At 41.5% G+C, this 22,141-nt stretch overlaps 1 protein-coding gene across 3 annotated transcripts in view; it reads right to left on the reverse strand.

The window, feature by feature from the left end:
* The window catches only part of SLC4A4 (solute carrier family 4 member 4), a 330,474-nt gene that overhangs the window by 249,916 nt on the left and 58,417 nt on the right, over positions 1-22,141 (reverse strand). For all 3 annotated transcript variants that reach the window (XM_069458317.1, XM_069458318.1, XM_069458316.1), the window contains exon 3: positions 13,656-13,835. In XM_069458317.1, coding sequence (XP_069314418.1) covers positions 13,656-13,835 — 180 coding nt within the window. The remainder of the gene's footprint in view (positions 1-13,655; positions 13,836-22,141) is intronic.

The following is a 22,141-nucleotide window of genomic DNA, read 5'->3' on the forward strand; positions in this document are numbered from 1 at the left end:
CCCTGAATTTAAATCCCTGGTACTAAGAACCCTTGTCCTTTAAGAGTTATTTCCTGCTATATGAAAAATTTCCTAAACAGAATACCATTTCAAGAAGATCCTTTGCCAATACCTTTCATTCTTTTAGTGAATTCCAGACACACACACACACACACACACACACACACACACAACAAGCTTCCTGCCTTGTAAACTTGAACCCCAAACCACAGGATGTGTCCTGCCTTCTGCTTAGGTGGTAATGCCTGTGGTGTCAATTACTTCACTAAAGTGTACTTCACACCTTAAATTCCACACTCTGTTCTGGTTTTCCCCCATTTTCTACCCCAAGTCACAGTCTCTTTTTAGCCCTGAGTACCCCAGCACCTGGAGTACACTAGAACCCTCTGAGGCCTCCTGAACTCATAAGTCACTATAAATAGCAACAACATCAACTCTCCCATGACACACATAAACACACTATTCATAACATCCCATGGCATGATAAAATGGAATAACTATTGGAATAAAACAGCCAATGGCAACAAGAAATGAACAGTGTAAGAACTGCCGTGTGGCGGGCACTTCAAGGTGACTTCAAGAAATCTGCACTTCAGAAATTCAAGGCTCCCTAAGAGATTTATATAGTTAACCGGCTAAAGAGGCAGAAGCACCATGACCTAGTCCTCTTTCATTCATCAGCATCGCAAAAGAATAAACAATTACTTGTACCACACAAAACACAATATAGCTGAGCCAACCCAGGGCCACCAAAACACAACTATGCCAAACGCTTTCCTTCCTGCACGACACTGCCTTCAAACGACTGGACTGTCCCACCCAACAGCCCTTCTTAACCGGATTAATTTCACAAAGAAAGAGCCAGAAAGAGAGCAGCCTTCTTATGAAAGAGAATGGACTACTGGACTGCAGAGGGCCAGAACTGGGGATCCCAACTGTTGATTAAATTCAAGGACACACCTGCTAAACAGAGCTACCTGCTAGGGGCAGTATCCCACCCAAAAGAGCACCTCTGCCCCTTGAAATTCTCATTTTCCTGGTCCTTTCACCTGCCAGCCAACATCCAGACTGACCCCACTGGCAAGATGAGACAATGAATTTTGGTTGGAGGCCAGGCACGGTGGCTCACATCTATAACCTTAGCACTTTGGGAGGCTGAGGAGGGAGGATCAGTTGAGGTCAGGAGTTCGAGACCAGCCTGAGCAAGAGCGAGACACCCGTCTCTTTCAAAAATAGAAAAAAATGCTGGGCATGGTGGCACATGCCTGTAGTCCCACCTACTTGGAAGGCTGAGGCAGGAGGATCACTTGAGCCCAGAAGCTTGAGGTTGCTGTGAGCTAGGCTGATGCCACAGCACTCTAGCCCAGGCAGCAGAGACTTTGTGTCAAAAAAAAAAAAAAAAAATTGGCTGGTTCTCCCAAATATGCTGTTGAGAGCCAGAACCAACCTGACAGTTAAAGCAAGAGAATACCAAGACAGAAAAGCCCAGAAGAGCTTAAAGAATAGTGATCATTGTTCATAAGGAATTAATCTCTATGAAGGTTTAGCCTGAAGTTTTTGGCATTACCTGCGCCGTCCAATGGATAGGAAAAGATGAGCTTGACATAAGGTACTCATATAACTCAAAAATATTAACCACTAACCATAACTGCTAACCACACGTAGTGTTCATTTGATATTCACAACACTCTCATTAAGTTTTATCATTATCCCCTTTTTACAGGTGAGGAAATTGGAGCACAAAGAGGTTAAGTAAACAGCCAAGGTTATACTGCTGGTATGAACTGGGTTTCAAACTCAAGTAATCAGCTCAAATATGTGCACTTCACCGCTGATCTGCTCCCTTTCCAGGAAAATTACATCACGAGTGCCCCTTTAGAAAAGGCAAACTTGAAGTTTTCAATTATTTTTTACTATAGAAATCTTTGGTACTCAGATCTAAAGACAAAGTACTTCCCTCTACTTATTTAAGGTGGAAAAAAAAGAGAAGAGGATGAAAGAGACAGCATAGCTCTTTTGTGTTTGTGTTTTTGTTTTGTTTTTTAAACAGGGACAGATTCCCTTATTTTACACACATTCCAAAGATTCCCTTCTCTCCTGTGTACGCAATGATTTTTGAGATACACCAATGGCACACAGAAATTTAAAGAAATTCTACCTTGTGATATCAAAATTAAGGGTCTTACCTGAAAACATTTTAAAAATCAAGAAAAAGTAGAAATGTACTAAGAAGTATGAGGTCAGGTCGGGGGAGGGAGCAGGGGTGTGCACTGGGAAAAGGGGAAGTCAAATGACAAAACACCAAATATTCTTGGCTCTTATGAAAAGCTACTCTGTTCATTTACCCGGAAGCACCAAACAAAAGCAGCTGCCCATTTCTCTGTTGCAGTTTCCTGAATATAACTGGATCACCAACCAGCATCCATTGTCTCAGGCTCACAGAACAATGCTCACTAGCATAAATCCGTCAGCTCTGGTACACATCCAAAAAGCTAAAAAGGAATGCCACAAGACTGAATGAGTGTCTGTGTGCACACACCTAGCGCTGCGATTCCACAATGGGCCAGGCCCGGGTGTGACAGGCAGTTTGCACCGCCAAGCACGGATGCACGTTCAAGCTTGTCAAGAAATATCTTACACATCAGATCAAAATGCTAAACAGGATGTTCTGTTTGTAGCTGTGTTTCTCCTAACATTTTGCACATTTTCAGAGTCTCTGCAGTCACAAAGCGGCCTGTGACGCCCCCATAAATATCACAGGACACGGACAAAATGAGAGGTGCAGAGGTCAAAACCATCCAGGGGTGGGAAGCCGTGCTGTGTTTCCAAAGCCTGTCTCAGCCAGGACCACCTTCCCACCCACCTTTTGGGCAACCCTCAGAGGATGGCAGCTGCTAACTAAAAAAAAAAAAAAAAAAAAAAAGTGCACAGTGGAGGAGGCAAAAGAATTATTTTTAAGAAAGAGCACAATCTAACTTTTCTCTCCACCGCCCACTCCACACCACCTCCTCATTCCCTTGTCTCTCCTCCTGCTTGTTCTTCCATTTCGCTTTTCTTCCCCAGCCTCTCGCTCCCTGTTGCTCTGTGCACCACACTCGCACACACGTTTTCTTCTCCGTGTCCCCAGCTGGGACACCAGCTCTGACGCCACACTGGGAATAGCAGCTGTGCCAGGACTTGGAGCTGCTGCCAAGCTCGGAGGGGGTTACGAGGCTGGCGAGCTTCCTCCTCAACGCTCCAAATGTGTAAGATCAAACATGCATTCGCTCTTAAACCTGTCTTGACACCAGAGCCACAGAGGAAATAAAAAGCATGTCTGTTATAAACTAAATGAACCTGTTCATTATGTCACGTTCCTGATGTGCCTCAATACTGGAAGATATTCGGTTTGCTTCTTTTTATAAATGCCCTTTCCTATTCAATTCCATGCCACATTTTTTTTTTTTAGAGACTGGGTCTCACTATGTTGCCCAGGCTGGAGTGCAGTGGCTATTCACAGGTATGGTCATGCGCACCACAGCCTTGAACTCCTGGGCTAAAGCAATCCTCCCATCTCAGCCTCCTGAATGTCTGCTACTACAGGTGTGTGCCACCATGCCTGGCTCATGTCACTGTAATGTGGCTTCAGAAGGAGAGCTGCTCGAGTTCTAAGTGGACATGATGGATCCATGCGCCCTGTGGAACAACTTCTTCCGTCACCTGTGGGTAACAACCAACTCCATACACTCAGGAGTCATCCACCCAGATCAAAATACCATGTTGGCAACAGAAAAAAATAACGAGGCACTTTCCAGAGTGGGATAATTAAAAGTGAGGACCAGATTTTACAAGGCAAGGGAGAAAGGCAATGCAGGGAAATATAAAGATGATGTGCAAGGCTTAAAAACAAGAAAAACAGCTGTATCTTTATCTAGAATGTAGGCAATATTCAGACAAATAGAAGCAATGGTTTTATCTTCCCCTGTAGTGATCCACACATCCAATTATTCTTCAGTAAACACGTATTAAGCACATACTGTGTGCCAGGCCTTGTGCTGGGTGCCAGAGAGAGTGCAGAGAACAAGCCCAACCTGCTCCTTGCTGTCAGAGAGCTTACAGTCTAGCATTAGCTCAAGACAAAACTGCAGGCTCACAAAGCCACAAGTAGAAATATGTATTAATATTATTAAGGAAACAAATAAGGAGCTGAGAAAGAATAATGAACAGGCAGCTGCATGAGAAAGTAGTAAGGAAAGGCCTCTCTGAAAAGGTAACATTTAAAAGCCAAAACATAAAGAAAGAGAAAAACGAACCAGGACGAGAATGGGGTGACCGATATTTTGGTCTCCCACAGTCATTATCTGAGGTGGCCTATTCTAGTCTCCTACAAATGCCCAGCTCTTTGCTATCAAAACTCTTCCAGGACGTTGGGATGCTCTTCTAGGAGAGGGCACAAGATGGCTGACCAGAGACACCAGCTGCCAGAGCATCTCAGAAAGCAAAGACTTAGATGAAAAAGAAAAAACAAATTAAAAAAACTATCGTAGATTGGGTACGATTACAAGGGGAAAGTGCCAGAACCTACGAGAGGTCCACAGGAAGAAGTTGCTGAGTAGAACGAGAAGGAGTGAGAGAGCAGCAGAGGTCAACCCTCGAGAGGCCTGGAGGGCAGCGAAAAGGTAGAGCAGTTTGTTTCTCCCTCACTCGAGTCTCTGGTAGTCAGCAGGCTCCCAAGCTGCTAGAAAGCCTTTCCACCCTCAGGAGCCCAAAAGTGGCTGCTGCCAGTGAGCTAGGAGCAACTTGAGGACAATGCACAGGCTGCCAGCCCCCTTGGGGTCGCTCCCCATCGCCACAGATCTGAGCCAAGGCGGCAGGCACCATATTGCTTATCCAGCCACTGTGCACCTTTGTCCTTCCCAGAGGGCTTCAGCCCTTCAGTCTTCTTCTTGCCCATTCCCACACAAACATTTCCCAACTCCAGTCCAGACTACGGGAGCCACAGGGGGCCAGTGAGTCCTGGTGGATCTGCAAAACCCCAGAACCTGGACGTTCCGGGCCAGCTGCCATCCAGAGAGAGGAAGAGAGATAAACATAGTGCCGGTTTTCTTCCATTCAGACTCTTTTCCTCCCCTGCTCCTCCCCACCAACCATGGCTACTGAGACAGCCAGGGCCCTCAGGAGCCGCTGCTGCCCCTCTGTTGATGCATCCACAACACTGGGGTTTCCAGTGAGAGAGGGGCTCAAACCTTTCCTCTTAAAGACCTGCAGAGGACTAAGGGGTGCTCAGACTGTGAGCTCCCTGCTCACTGGCCCTCCCCGGTGCTGCTTGCCTGGCTGCTCCATCAGAGCAGGGCACACCCAAAAGTGGAGGGACATCAAACCTGCTTGAGCACCCCATAGGCAATTCGGGACCAGCACTCTTCTCCCTGGCATGGTCAGGGATGAATCTTCAAGGACCCAGGGACAGGCCCATGGCCAGATCCCATACCTCCAGGACTCAGTCGTGTTGCCTGGGGAAATGGAGGGGAGATCTGTGACCTAATCTTGGGAGGAGAGAGGGCCTGCGTGGGCAGAACTGAAGACAGCACAGCGTGGGTCCCAGCCACAACACACTCCCCCCACAGGAAGGCCACACTTTCAGCCTGAGGAAGGATCCCAGACAGGGAAGCTTACAGACTGAAGCACCATCGTGGAGAAGATCAGCTAGTTTGAGCACCTGCTGGCAGATGCTGGAGGGAGACCACAGGGCAGGGGACAGGGGCAGAAGAGTGAAACCCACTCCTGACAGCCAGATTGTGAATCTCAGATGGCCTTGCCTCCCAGACACAAGCAGACTTTCTAGTTGGGTGGGGCCACTTTAGCTTCTTCCTGGTGGTTTTCCCCAGAAGCCTGGGAGCAGATCTTTGACCCCTGTTGAAACAGATACTTTCCCAGCTTTTGTGGAGCCTGAGAGCAGACTCACCCAACCCATCCCTGCCTAGCCTCACTCCCCCACCCACCTGTGCTGTGGCAAAGAATAAGGACTCACCTGGAAGCTCTAGGGCCCTATCTACCACCTGGGGCATTCAAGTGCTTCCCCTGAGGGGCTAGAGCTGGTAACAGGCCCCAAAACAACCAAAAACAACACTGCAGCTTGTTCCTTCTGGCAAGCACCACCTACTGACAGGGATGCCAATTTACACAGACCTTTACAGCATTTACTGACTCAATCGTATAGGGTGTGGTTGATTCTCACCCACAAGCACCACTTACTGTCTCAAAGATTAAACTGGGGGTGTCAATACAATTCACACTGTTAAGAAGACCACTAGGCTAGCGAAAGAGAAAGGATTTCAAAGACCTCCAGCCTCCCTCATCAAAGAGAGACAGGGAATCTGCCCACACACATAGCTCATGACTGCTACAGCCTACAAACAACTAGCAACTGAGAAAATCACCACACTAAGTATATCTATAACCAAGGCATCCTTCCAGAACCTACATCTCCATCAAAGCACCCACAAGCAAAGCCAAAGATTCTTTCCCTCTTTCCCAACATATCCTACAGACACACCCATACAAGGGGTGGGGAGAAGCCCCATCTAAACAAAAGAAAATTCAAAAATAAGAAGCAACAGTTGCCCCAGATGAGAAGGAATCAGCCAAAGAACTCTGGAAGTAGGAGAAATCAGAGCTAAAGGGCACCCCAAAAAGGGAACACAGGCTCTCCAGCAATGGATACCAACCAAAATTAAAATACTGAAATGACAGATAAAGAATTCCAAATATGGATTGTAAGGAAGCTCAATGAAATTCAAGAGAAAATGGAAAACCAACTCAGAGAACTCAAAAAAAACAATTCAGGAAATGAATGAAAAATTCACTAAAGAGATTGACATATTAAGAAAAACTAAATAGAATTTCTAGAAATGGAAAATTCATTTAAGGAAATACAAAACACAGTGGAAAGTTTTAAGAATAGACTAGACCAGGTGGAAGAAAGAATCTCAGAGCTTCAACACAACTCTTTGAATTAATTGTCAAAAACAAAGAACAGAGAATTAAGATGAATGAACAAAGCCTACAAGAAATATGGGATTATGTAAAATGGCCAAATATAAGAATCATAGACATCCCTGAGAATGAAGAAGAAAACACACAAGGGCTGGAAAACCTATTTGAGGGAATAATTGAGGAAAACTTCCCTGGTCTTGCTACAGATTTAGACATCCAGGTGCAAGAACCTCAACGAACACCTGCGAGATTCATTGCAAAGAGGCAATCACCAAGACACATAGTCAACAGACTAGCCAAAGTCAACACAAAGTAGTAACTCCTGCGAGCCATGAGACAAAAACATCAAGCAACTTACAAAGGAAAACCCATCAAGCTAAGTACAGACTTCTCAACTGAGACCTTATAAGCCAGAAGGGACTGGGGCCCCATTTTCAGTCTTCTTAAACAGAACAACTGCCAACCTTGAATTTTGTATTTGCAAAACTAATTTTCATATATGAAGGAGAAACAAAGACTTCTCCAGACAAGCCAACAGTGAGAGAATTTGTCAAGACCAGACCTGCCCTGTAGGAAATACTCTGAACTGCATTATACAAGGATCAGCACAATAAACACCCACCAGTGTAAAACCACCCAAAAGCTAAAGCCTGGAGCTCATATGAAACAATAACACAAGAGATAAATCAAAGCAATAACATACCACCCAACATAATGAACAGAACAGCATCCCACATATTAATTCTATCAATGTGAACAGGCTGAATGCCCCACTCAAGAGACATACGCTGTTTTGCTACATGGATACAAAAAAAAGAGAGAGAGACATATGCTGGCTAAATGGATGAAAAAATACAACCTAAGTATCTGCTGTCTCCAGGAAACACAACGAACCCACAAGGACTCATACAGACTCAAGGTGGAGGGACAGAAAAAAATATTCCATGCAAATGGAAACCAAAAGAAAGCAGATATAGCCATTCTCATATCAGATAAAATTGACTTTAAATCAGCAATAGCAAAGAAAGACAAAGATGGTCATTATATAATGGTAAAGGGAATAATTGAACAAGAAGACATAACAATCCTAAATATTCATGTACTTAACACAAGAATGCCCGGATTCATAAAGCAAACCCTATGAGATATAAGCAAAGAGATAAATAGCAGCATTGTAAGTGCCAGCAACTTCAACCCTCCACAGGCAGAACTGGACAGATCATCCAAGCAGAAAATAAATAAATAAACACTGGGCTTAAACAGGACTCTAGAACAAAGGAGCCTAACATATTTACAGAACATTTTATCCAACAACTACCAATATAAATTCTTCTCATCAGCACATGGAATATTCTCTAAGATTGATCATATCTTAGGGCACAAAACATGTCTCAACAAATTCAAAAAACAGAAATCATACCATGTCTCTTCTTAGACCACAGTGGAATAAAACTAAAAAAAAGAGAAACACTCAATTCTACACAAAGTCAGGGAAATTAAACAACTCTGCTGCTGAAAGATTAATGGGTCCATAATGAAATTAAGATGGAAATCAAAAGATTCCTCAAACCGGACACAAGCTATCAAAATCTATGGGATTCAGCAAAAGCAGTCCTGGGGGGAAATTCATAGCCTTAAACACCTACAAAAAAAAGACAAAGAAATCACAAATTAACAATCTAATGACACATCTTAAGGAACTAGAAAAGGAAGGGCAAACCAAACCCAAAGCCAGCAGAACAAAAGAAATAACTAAGGTGAGAGCAGAATGAAACAAAATGGAAAACAAAACAAAAAAAAAAATACAAAGGATCAATAAAACAAAAAGTTAGTGCTTTGAAAAGATAAACATAATTGATAGTCCTCTTGCTACATTAATCAGGAAGAGAAAGAACCCAAATAAGCTCAATCAGAAATGAAATAGGAGATATTACAGCAGATACAAAATATCATCTGTGAACAGTATGAAAATCTCTACACACACACACACACACACACACACTCTCAAAAATGCAAAGGAAATGGAAAAATTCCCGGAAACACACAACCTCCCAATACTCAATCAGGAAGAAACAGAACTCCTGAACAGACCAATAATGAGCAATGAGATTGAAGCAGTAATAAAAAAAATCTTCCAACAAAAAAAGCCCTGGACCAGGTGAATTCACAGCTGAATTTTATCAGACCTACAAAGAAGAGCTGGTACCCATACTGAAGAAATTATTCCATAACATCAAGAATGAGGGAAGCCTCACCAACTCATTCTACGAAGCCAGTATCACCTTGATACCAAAACCAGAAAAGGACACAACAACGACAACAAAAAAACTATAGACCAATATCCTTTGAGAATATAGATGCAAAAATCCGCAATAAAATATTAGCAAACTGAATTCAACAGCACATAAAAAACAATAATCCACCATGACCTAGTGGCTTCATGCCAGGGATGCAAGGATGGTTAACATACCTAAATCAATAACTGTGATTCACCACATAAACTGAAGCAAAAAACAAAGACCATATGGTCATCTCAATAGATGCAGAAAAACATCTGACAAAATTCAGCACCCTTTCATGATATAAATCCTCAACTAACTAGACATAGAAAGAACATATTTCAACATTATAAAAGCCATATATGACAAACCCACAATCAGCATCATACTGAATGGAGAAAAGTTGAAAGCATTCCCACTAAGAACTGGAACAAGACAAGGGTGACCACTGTCACCACTTCTATTCAACACAGTGCTGGAAGTCCTGGCCAGAGCAATCAGGCAAGAGAAAGAAATTAGGGGTATCCAAATTGCGAAAGAGGAAGTCAAATTATTGCTTTGTGCTGGTGATACAATCTTATATCTAGAAAACCCCAAAGATTCCACTAAGAGACTCCCTGAATTGATAAATAAATTCAGCAAAGTGTCAGGTTACAAAATCATTGTACACAAATCAGTAGCATTCCTATACACCAAAAACAGTCAAGCTGAGAATCAAATCACAGTCTCAATACCATTCACAACAGCAACAAAGAAAATAAAATACCTAGGTATATACTTAGTACATACTCCAAAAAAGAGCCTGAATAGCCAAAGCAATCTTAAGCAAAAGGAACAAATCTGGAGGCATCACATTATCAGACTTCAAACTATATTACAAGGCTATAGTAAGCAAAATGGCACAGTACTGTCACAAAAATAGAAGCATAGACCAGTGGAATGGAAGAGAGAACCCAGATATAAAACAATACACATACAGCCAACTGATCTTTGACTAAGCAGGCAACAATATACACTGGGGAAAAGAAGCCCTATTCAATAAATGGTGCTGGAAAAATTTGATAAGCCACATGCAGAAGAATGAAATAGGATCCCTATCTCTCACCACTCACAAAAATTAATTCAAGATGGATAAAAGACTTAAATGTACAACATGAAACCATGAGAATGCTAGAAGAAAATGTTGGAAAAACTCTTCTGGATATTAGCCTGGGCAAAGAATTTATGAAGAAGACCCCAATGGCAATTACAGCAACAACAAAAATAAATAAATGGAACTTGATTAACTGAAAAAGTTTCTGCACAGCTAAGGAAATAATCAACAGAGCAAATAGACAACCTACAGAATAGGAGAAAATATTTGCAAACTATACATCCAACAAACCAATAACAAGAAGCTACAAAGAACTTAAGCAAATCAGCAAGAAAAAAACAACCCCATTAAAATGTGGGCAAAAGACATGGAACAGAAGCTTTTCAAAAGAAGATTAACAAATGGCCAACAAAATATGAAAAAATGCTCAACATCACTAATTATCAGGGAAATGCAAATTAAGACCACAGTGAAATATCACCTTACCCCTGTCAGAATGGCTACTATTAAAACATCTAAAAATAATAGATGCTGGTGTGGATGCAGAGAGAAAAGAATGCTTACACATTGTTGGTGGGGCTGCAAATTAGTACAACCTCTGTGGAAAACAGTATAGAGATTCCTCAAAGAACTAAAAGTAGACTTATCATTTGATCCAGCAATCCCACTACTGGGTATCTACCCAAAAGAAAAGAAGTCATTTTATCAAAAAGACACCTGCACTCAAATGTTTATCATAGCACAGTTTATAATTGCAAAGCTGTGGAAACAACCGAAGTGCCCATCAATTCATGAGTGGATTAACAAAACGTGACATATGTATACCATGGAGTGCTATGCAGTCATGAAGAAGGATGAGTTAAGGCCTTTTGCAACAATTTGGATGCAACTGGAGACCATTATCCTAAGTGAAGTTTCTAAAGAATGGAAAAACAAACACCACTTATACTTGCTACTGAATTAGAACTAATCGACGAGCACACATGCAGAGGGAAGTAAAACTCAACGGAAATCAAGCAGGGGAGTGGGGAGGAAGGGATGGGAAAAACCTACCTAATGTGTACAATGAACACTATCTGGTTGATGGGCACCCTTATAACCCTGACTCAAGTGTAACAAAAGTGATTCATGTAACCAAGAACTTTTGTACCCCTGTAGTATTTTGAAATAATAATAAAAATATTTTTAAAAATCACTCAACCCAAGCCCTGAAACTTTCCTACCATTCCCTAATTTTTAGCTTTTGAAATGCTACAAATTTAATAAACTCATATTTTCCTGGGGCGGAAAAAAAAAGAATGGGTTGAGACCATTCCAGGAAAACAATATTGCATGTGCAAAGGCCCTGAGGCAGAACAGGTTTCAGCACCGAGGAACTATAACATGAGTGTGATTAGAGTAAAGTGAGCAAGGAGAGAATGGCACAACACAGGACTAGAGAGCCACTGTTGTCCATGATGCCCAATTGAGATTTTATTCTAAGGACAACAGGAAGTTTTCAGCAGAGGAAGGACATGACCCAATTTACACTTTATGATGATCAATGTTGTCTCTGTGTGGAGAAAGACTTGAAAAGCAGAGGCTGTTGCAGATGCCTAAGCAAGAGATGATGATTCTCTAGACCAAACTGATCTGTTCATTCCGTATTACCTGAGTGTTCCTGACACTGACATTGCCCTTCCTCAAAAGCTGGTACATAACTGTCCTCTCAAATTCCCTGGGCCCATTTGTCTAGGTGAACACCTCTTTACTTTTTAATATTTATAGTAGTGATGCACTCTTGTTCTTAAATTGCAGAATGAAAGATGAGTTATAAAAGAGACAGAGACACACACACACACACACACACACAGAGAGAGAGAGAGAGAGAGAACATGTAACAGGGGGGAGAGCACCTCTGATAGTGGCTCAGGCCTTGCCAAAACAGATAGTAAATTGAGATAACAATAGTAATGTATTTGGAAAGGAATGTTATCTTCTGTTCCTCCAGAATATTAACTATAACCTCTTTTATAGGCATTTCAAAGACTTTGCTCAAAACAGACTCCATTACTCTAGTCAATATACCTAGGATCCCTTTCAGAAAGGCTTTTCTCCAATATTTCAATGAAAAGTACATAACTTTAGTCTCCTGTCCTCTGGTCCTTCTAAGTCTTACATTTATTCCGGCACCCTTTAATTTTAATTTCGTGGTCCATCTCAAACTCTCCTCTAAGCTTTTATCTTTAATTCAATGGTCCGTCCACATTGCTCCTCTCAGCACGGTACTTCCCTAGTTTCCTAAGCCACCTGCTCAGTTCCAATGGTGAGACTGTCACAGATTCACATCACTATGCCTCACACCCTCTTTAATTTAACTCTGTAAATTCACTTTTCAACGCCCCTGAGCTGTTCATTCTAATTTGGCCTGTCATCACCTGCAATGACTGAACTTGATATTTATCTGTGCCACCCATAATGCATTTTATTGCAGGGTCTGTATTTCTGCAACTGTAGCAAAGACATGAAGAATGCACAGAGCTCTGCCAACATGAAAAGCTGTCACTGTGTAACTCCTGTTGGGGAATCTCCCAAAATTGGCATGGGTTTCTACTACACAGATTCATTCTCATTTCAGCCACCAGGCTACCCATGTAGCCAAATATTCTCCACATTAAATGAAACAAAAAGCAACATGAATATACACCTAAACACACCGTTGACCCTAGGTGTTCCTTGACCTCCTGCTGTTCTGTTCTTCATAACACTTTTTTATCTAACGATGAGATCTCATACGTTCAATATTTCAAGAGCTGTGTGGCTCTATAGTCTCTGTCTTACAGGATGCTTTTCCACAATTCCTTTTTAACTCGTTGACCTGGCCCACAACCTGGTAAAACGTCACCTACAATTCTAACATTTGGAAAGATATATAAATATATATGCATATGCTCTCATCTCGACCTACTGTCTCAAAAGAACCTATTGCTAAGCAGAAACAATCCAAAAAGCTCTCTGTCTTCCCATGACTGTTGATTACTATAGTTAAATACCATCTGTAACACTCCACCCTCCTTCACTCATCAAAATGCAGAACGCACAACTATGCCTGAACTTTGTCAGATCTTTTCTGATCGACTCGGAATCTTCCCAGATGATCTCCTAGATCAACCTGCCAGTGCAAGCAAAGCATTTCCATAGACACTACCCTTGGGAGCAGACCGTCCCAGTACCGCTGCAGCCCTCCCCCTTAGCCGCAAGATGCTAAAAATTGTCTTTTCCAAAGATGTGGGAGTGACGCAGAGAGGCACCGGCACCCAGAGAGTACTCACTGAGAGGCTTCAGGATGCTGCTGCTGGATTCATCAGCATTTTCAACATCCGATTTGTCAGAGTAGTTCTCCGAGATTCTCTCCTTTTCCTTCTTTTCTTTGTGCCCCGTCCTTCTCTTGTGACGTCTCCTTCTCCTGTAGCTCTTCGGCACGTGAACCCCGATGTAGATGGTGTGGTGGCCTAGGGAAGGGGCACAAGTCACTGGTCAGTTCAAATCACATTCTCTGCTGCACAAAAATTGCACAGGATGCACGGGTCAGAAGAAAATGTCTGTGAATTCAACAGGACAAGTCTATATGTGACAAACGCAAACAGGAAAAATAAAATTGCCTCCCAATTTTCAGTTAGCTACAGTATAATCCAACCTGTTGGCTGGCGCTAGGATTCTGCAAGGGTGTGCTCTAGTTCTGTCCAGACAGACGACTTCTTAGGACAACCAAAGAATATCAAACTGGAAATCAGGAATCCTTGATTCTGGTCACACTTCTGCCATCAATTAGCTATATGACCTTGAGCATGTCTCTTAACCCCTCTGAGCCTCAACTTCATCATTTATATGAGAGGCTTATATTGGGTAATCCCTAGAGGCCCTTCCAGCTCTAACCTTCCGTAAGTCTATGATTATACTGAATAGGGTGCTTTCTGGAAAAGGAGCTGTTAGAGCTACAAAAATAAAGATTTAACTCAAAGTTCAAAAAGTCATTTTGCTAAGGATAAGGTCTTTACACGAAAACTTTTTTTAACCTAATCAGCAGAATAGAGACTTAGAACTGGGACAAACTGAGAAAAATAAGACATACTTGGAGAGAAGATTTTAGAAATACTCAAATGTTCACACTAGGAAACAGCTAAAATGAATGTCAGCTACAGTGCCATTCTCATTTTTCTTTTTCAGTTTCCAAAAGTTTCTAAAAACTGGTTGTTGCAATGATAAAAATAAATCCAGCCCAGCAAAAATTGCCTTGAAGAGAAGGGCATGAGGAAAAAAGATTGTGAAATGCTTTCAGTTCTCTAGATGGAAGGAGCTGCAAAACTGACAAGTGGTATTATTTTTACAAAATCTGATAAGACAAAAAAAAAAAGGAACTCAAAGTTCCACTGCTTTATTTTTAATTGGGAAACTTTTACTTTCAATTTATATACAGTATAAATTCTGAATGTAGGACCTACTGTTTCAGAAATAATGTGAACACTTTTTTTGAACTGCTAATTAGATTAGATTATCCCATGTATGGTTTTTTTTGCCCCCTTCCCCCATTTCTGGAATTATTAATCCTTGACAACAACTTCACAATGCCCCAGACAACATCACATACCTACATGCAAACAGTATGTCTGATATAAACCTCCATGAACTTCTTTCCACAGTAACTCATCAGACACATCTAAAAGTACCATGGTTCACAGGAGTGTTTCCTTAAATTGGCAAGCTTAAAAGAATTTCCTTCAAGAAAGAGATTCCAACTAAAGAATGCAAAACCTAAGTGAATGGGTTAGCATTCAAAAGAAAATATCTGATGCTTGGAATGAAGTTGGAGCCATCTTTACACAAAGCAGGACCCCCTTCCCAACACACACACACACACACACACACACACACACAGAGCAACTCGGCTACTACAAAGCACAGTGAAATATTCCCCACACAATGTGTGCCAATGAGAAATTTATCATGTCTAACCATTTGCAAGCAAATTGTTCTCATGGGAAAGCTATATTATACTAGGAAGTAGGAAATGTCTCAGAAACAATGTGAATTAAGAAACAGTGTCAATTGTTTCCTGTGGCCCCAGTTACTGAGGGAGTCCTACAGCCTTATCTCAAGTCTCAACAATGTGAGTCAGCAAAGCCAACCAATTTCTTCAATAAATCAGACGCTGAAATCTTGGTTGCCTCCGTTCCGGAAAACACACACAAAAAAATTAAGAGGTTGGAAAATTTTTTAAAAATCTGTCATATCAAATATTTTCTGCACCTTATTAAATAATGGCAACTAAGCAAAAAAAAAAATGGCAATTAAACTACATTAGTCATATTGATGTTACACAGAAAGATTTTTAAATATATTTACCCACATCTGCATAGGACATCTGATCAAATCATTTCAACGACAGTCTATACAGGTGGACTAGGATGTTATGGTAAGATTTCTGGCTATGGGGTGGTGTTGTCGTCAACCTAATGAAAGAATTAGGGCAATTCAGAGAGTGAGCCTTCAAACCCTGGAGAGGAGTGTAGTTTAACTTTTGGAACCTAGTTTGAGTTGTCATGATCACAAAGGTGTTGCGCTCTCCCTGTGGCAGATTCAGTTCATCGTCATCTCCTCCCCCTCCTCCCCCTGTGCCTTCCCTGCCCACTTCTACACAGGTGCGGAAGCCTTCAGCTAACACTGCACTATGGAGTGAGTGCCACGGTGCCCAGATACCGAGTGGAAATGTGGTTCCCTTTTAAGACACTCCAAATTGCAGCCATTTTTTAAAGCAGCTTCATTGAGGTATCATTTACAAACCATAAAATTCACCCACTTTAAGGATACAATTCAATGATTTTAGCATATTCACAGAGCTGTGCAGCCATGACCATAATCCAGTTTTAGAACATTTCGGCCAATCCAGAAAGATCTCTCATGCCCACGTGCAGTCAGTCCCTCTCTGCTCCCGCTCCTGTCTCATGCAGCCACTCATAAGCATGTTTTACACTCTCCGCGATGGCCTCTGGGAAGCCACCATTCTCTGGTACTCACATAGCTATGAGCTTTTTGTGGGACTCCTTAAAGCACAATAAAATAGAATATTCCCTGAGTGAGGAAGATACTGCCTTCCAAGAACTGCCGGAGGAAATCATGGCACTGAGCTGAACAATCCGAAACTCAAAGCATTCTCCTTCTCCTCTCATGCATTACTGGTAACTAAATTGTTCTATTCTCTCTTGCGTTCAGACAGAGAAGAAGGACCATGGCTCTGGGGTGAAGCAAACCTTTGGGAGACCAGGGACAATGCTTTCGGCTTCAGTTACTCCTCATCCTCTCCAGTTCGGTCTCCTTACCCGTGAGAGGAGAGCAAGACAGCCTTGCTTTGGTGGGTGGAGGTAAGGCGGGGATGCTTTTGTAACGTGACGACCAAATATTGAATAAGTTGTATGTGCCAAGTAACAAAAACACTGCCCCCACAGAAGACCTGTCTTCACCATCAACAGAAGGAGCGTTACTGCTGAAAATACGCCTTTGTTGATGCGAATATCATAGGTGGATGTCAGTATTTATTTTCATTTAAATACCTTCACCTGTCTCAGAGATACGTCATGAAGATTGACGGCTATTTTAAAAATTGTAACTCACAAAATGACTGTAAGCTCTTAGGGAAGCCACCAAGGTGGAGGCTGTAGGGTTGTTTTACATGTAAAATGAAAAGAAGAAACTTGACCGACAAGCTTGCCAACCCAGCCAGGGTCTGCAAAACAGGAAGACTATCAAAGAATCAGGGACAGCTACTTGCTTCTTAGGAGGGAATTTTTCAGCTCAAAAAAAAAGAAAATTATCTGCTAGAAAGTTCAGGAAACATTGCTTCCAAAGATGATGTAGAAAGAAAGAGCAAAAAAATGTTTTTAAACAGCTATCATTCATAAGGAGAGGTATTGTTTTAAATGTTATTAAAATAAAGGTTACATTCTTGCTACTGAAAACTCTGTAAAGTAAAACTACTGAAATGTGCATCTGACAGCGTTCCTTTAGGTGTGCAAAGAGCATTCAGTCCTTGATTTGGCAGCGGCTTCAGTAGCATGTGTTCAAATAAATACCCTGCATACCTTTCTCTAGCAGATGGTGCAAGTTCCCAACAAACTCTAAATACCTTGGGAATATCTAACAATCCACACCACAGCCAGCACTGCTGGGAAGAAAACATGGCATTCCTGGGTACCTCCGAATGTCAGAAATAATCACTACATGATTCTTGTTTCTTCCCATCCTCACCTGCTCCGCCCCAGCTGCAAGCAGGAAGTGCTGTGAAGCTATTATATCTCATCCAATTCTCTCAATCCCTGAGCTATTTCTAACCCAATTTCATACTTCTGATAGTTGCCATCATGTTTTCTGGCAAACAGAGAACTCTTGGACTTAGTAACTCTGTAGCCATTCAAGTTTAAGGTGGCTTTCACAGATACACACTTTGCCACCAAGGATGATTTAGCACTTGGAAAAATTAAACCCCTCAAGCCTGAAAAGGGTTTTAGACCAGCCAAAGTAAAAATTCTGTAGATGAGTGGATGGTTAAGAACATATGTCTCTGTATGTAAGATAGATCTATTAGCTCTTTCCTAGGAAACGTGTGGCTGTGTTTACATACAGATGAGAGCAACCATTTAGCAAATGCTTACAAGCACGCCAGGCACTGTGAGGCATTTTATATCCATCACCTCACGCATTCCTGCTACTAGCCCCATTGTACAGGTGCAGAAACCAAAGTTTGGGAAAGTCAAGGATGTTGTTACCAACTAACTCAGTGTTCTCTTCATAGAATTCCACAGAGGAAATATCTCTCTGTTCTCACTATGTAGAATAGCTGAGTGCCTCATCACCGCTTTGACAGTGTTTTTTATAATACATACTATATTTATACTACAAATCATATAACTGATTATGTTTCCTTCCTCATGTTGACTGCTGGAAAGAGAAGAGACAAATTTTGGGCCAATCTGTAGTGAGTATGTAGAGTTTCATGACAAGCATTTTATACACTAACACTCTAATTTTGCAACTGTTATTGTCCCTTCACCCTAAACCTTTTTGGTATAAAGCAGTACACAAATATTTTTTAAACCTGAGATGTCAGTACCAAAAGGATCACTGAAAGATAGGTAAAATCTTTGCCCAAAAATCTACCTTTCCCCACCTCCAGCCATTCCCATCCTCTACCCCCAGCCTCCCACAGACAGCTCTAATTAAACACCGAGGGATGTTCCAAATGTGATTTACATCCACATTGTTACTCTTTCAATTGAATTTCTGTTCTCTCCAGTTCAAAGTAAAGATTCCACAACATGCAGCACTTCATATCATTCTTTCAGAACTAATCAGCAAGATTCCCAAAACGTCAGTTAAATACTGCCTTCTCTGGCCTATCTAACATAACCTGGTCTTCTGCCAAGATACCTAAAACATGTTGTAGCTATTGCCAAGAGGAATGCAAGGGAAGGAAAATTAAGAAAGATTTATTATTTTTTTAATGATGAAAAGAAAAATGTAGAAGAGGCAGAGACCCTGGATGAGTGATAGATTATAAAAAGATACCACAAAGACTTCACTTGATAGAGACTGAAAGAACTCAACTAGAAGTATATGCATAAGAAAACTTACACAGAACAACAGTATCAAGTCCAGACACCATGGGGGTTGTGTGTTTAGCACTTTATATAATAAGAAATAGACCAGTGTGTATAATCTGAAACACTTTAATAAATAAAATACAGATAACTTGTTAGCTTATTATTCACAAACCCCTAAGAGTGTCCATAAGCTGCTCTAATAAGATATAATCAAAGTAACATTGCTAATTTACCAGGGCATAAATACCAGCTCATGGCAGGGGGGGGGACCCTTCCAAAGCCGTGGTGTAATTTTGCAGTTAACAGGGGTTAAAAGTCATCCCTTTACACTCAAGTTTGCATGAGCGTCCTTTAAATACATACTACTGCTTAGAAAAAGGAATGATTTCTATTTTTATATTTTGGAGAGGGGCAACGTTTTACACAGAAAAATACAATGCATATGTTTATGAATAGATAATTACATATTATTTATGTCATTTATAGATAATTTTGAATACTGATGAGTAATTTATTTTAATTTTAATGCTACCAATTACACAAGATCAGGCATGCAAGCAAGTAAGTAGTAAAAGCAATGAAAAACAGGGAAATACTTTTCTCCCTGCTGAACTGCATGGGAATTCTGCACACTGAAAGCCTCCCAGGAATCCTCAAGGCAACCTGAGGTTCCCCAAGCAAGACTGATAAAAAATCTCAGCTTGTTACCCGATGTTTACTGAGCACAGCACTTTTAATATTTAATATTTGGTTATGATGACAATGATAACAGTCTTTAGGCAAGAACAAACAGTGACAGGAAAAAGGTCTCAAAGGGGGAGGGAAGCTTATGGCTGTTAGCTAGATGCCTGTCCTTTAGCTCAGCAAACTTATGCATCTGCCTTCCAAGCGCTCATTTTTAGCAAAGAGTGCTAATTATAGTCTTTAGATAAAGATAAGGACCTCAAGACCAGACACTGAAGTTAAGTCTTCATTGCAGTTTTGAAAGTCTGAATTAATGAATATGTTTAAAGAAATACAACTTTATTCTGTTCAGCGATCATCAATACTTTGAAAATATCTAAAATAGAAGAGCAAGAATTTCCCCTTAAAGGTACTTCAGGAACCTACCTTAATGAATAAAGAGAACTAAAAATCACCTGTCTAAATTCCAGTTCCTGAAATGCTCCACAATCTTACAAAGTTGATTCTCTAGAATAATTTTAACTTTGCTCTAGCAAAATCTTTCATATCCCTATTTACAGATAGAAAAATATATCTATATGTCTATCCATATACAAATTTACCTATATAAAATCTGTAGAGATAGATATAATTTTTATGCACTATCTGCATAAAAAAAAAGTGCCTCCCACTGTGTCTGGAACACAAAGGTGCTCCATGCCTGTTCATCCTATTTCTCCCTTCCCTTTCCAAAGGGGAAAGAACAGAGCACGATTTTTCCTAATTCCCACCCACCCCGAGCCTTGATAATAACTTGTGAAGCCCCTTTATTCTCCAGAACATTCACTCTGAGCAGGGCAAAGGAGCCAACTTCAGACTCAGTCTTCACTTGTCCCGCAGTCGGCTATTTTAGCCACGATAGAGTTTAACTGTTCAACACAGGCAGCACCTTCCATAATCTTAATCTTCCCTCACCCCATCCAGGAGAACCGCTCAGCAATCTCCGCCCTGTTCTGAGCAAAGTTTCCCCAGAGCTGCCACGCAGTGAGTGCCAGTCCCAGGAACCTGGTCTGCTGGTCCGTGTCCCTGGCTCAATGGAGCAAAGTGGAGCCAAAAGGCCTGGGAAGGCCAGTGCTAGGCAGGGCAGGACTGAGAGCGGACAGGAGCTACCCAACAGGCAGACGTTCACCCCCCCCCCCCCCGGCTCATCCTAACACCCCAGAACTGCTGCTGAATTTTCATGTGCAGTACACATGCCATCAGACAAAATCCACCTGTGAGCCAAACACAGAGAACTGACAGTTTCCATTATTTCTCTTGTGGTCACCATTTGCACAAACGAACGGGAAGTAGGGTTGGAAGATACAAAACAATGGCTAATCCAATGGTCATTGATAACTGGATTTGCAATTACAGCCAGAGAGGCAGCACAGAGAGACACATAAATGCACACATTCATACTCTCCTTCCGACCGCATTGTCCATCTCTGACTCTATTCTGGCTTCTCTTTTTGCGGCGGCCTAAGCCCTGGCTGGGAGATAGGAAGAATAGTCTTTGGCTGCTATACACAGATAATCCATGATATAGTTAATACACTCATGGCCAATCGGGTATCAAATAGTTAACATACTATATAAATATTTAACATAATACTTATATATAAAGTTATATTTATATGAATGTTCAATTCATTTAATTTCTTTATATTATACATTATATTATAAATATTAAAGTTCATGTAATTCCCTTCCCTCACATACCATATGTAGGTAAATGAGACGTGGATAATACCATAGGGCTAGAACAACCACCAAGAACTAGGAAAAGTGCTACAAGTGACTTACGGTAGCCTAGTTAAGATCCCAGGATCTTCGTGACTATGGTTTTCCACATGCACCCAGGAAAGAGAAGGACTACATTCGCTGACACAGCAGCAGAGAATCATGCTTTCAGAGTTAGAGCAACCTAAACATCCCCTGGGTCACTCTCTTCATTTACCAGTGAATGAGCTAAAGCCAAACAGCCAGTTAAGGACTTACAGAGGCCCTTCCTTTCCCACTTTCCCACTGCCATGGTACCAGTCCCCCACTACCCCTCATCCTCCATTGTCTGCAAAACACAGCCAAAAATAATGATAATGGTTAGTCCTTTCACAGGAGAAACTACTAGGAAAAAAGCGCTCAGGAATTCTTTGAAAATGTTTGCCATAAAAATAACAATTTTAAATCCACAACCCATAGTTCCATAAGCCTCCCCCAAATAGGAAGATGTTCTGGCTGTAATATCTGTCCTTCCACTCATCACCTGAGGTCACACAAATGACGAGGCCAGCCAGGCTTGTGTCTTCTCTCTCTCACACCTTCCCATAAGCTCTTCCAACACCTTTTATTCTTCCCCTTTCAGTTCTTCCCAATTCCTGTTTCTCCAGGTGCTTCTTCTAGTTTTCCTCCATCTCCCTGTCTAAGTTCCTTTGCTTCTCTAGAGGGAACAAACCTCAAGC

The sequence above is a fragment of the Eulemur rufifrons genome, chromosome 24 (assembly GCF_041146395.1).
Source record: "Eulemur rufifrons isolate Redbay chromosome 24, OSU_ERuf_1, whole genome shotgun sequence".
Classification (NCBI taxonomy): Eukaryota; Metazoa; Chordata; class Mammalia; order Primates; family Lemuridae; genus Eulemur; species Eulemur rufifrons.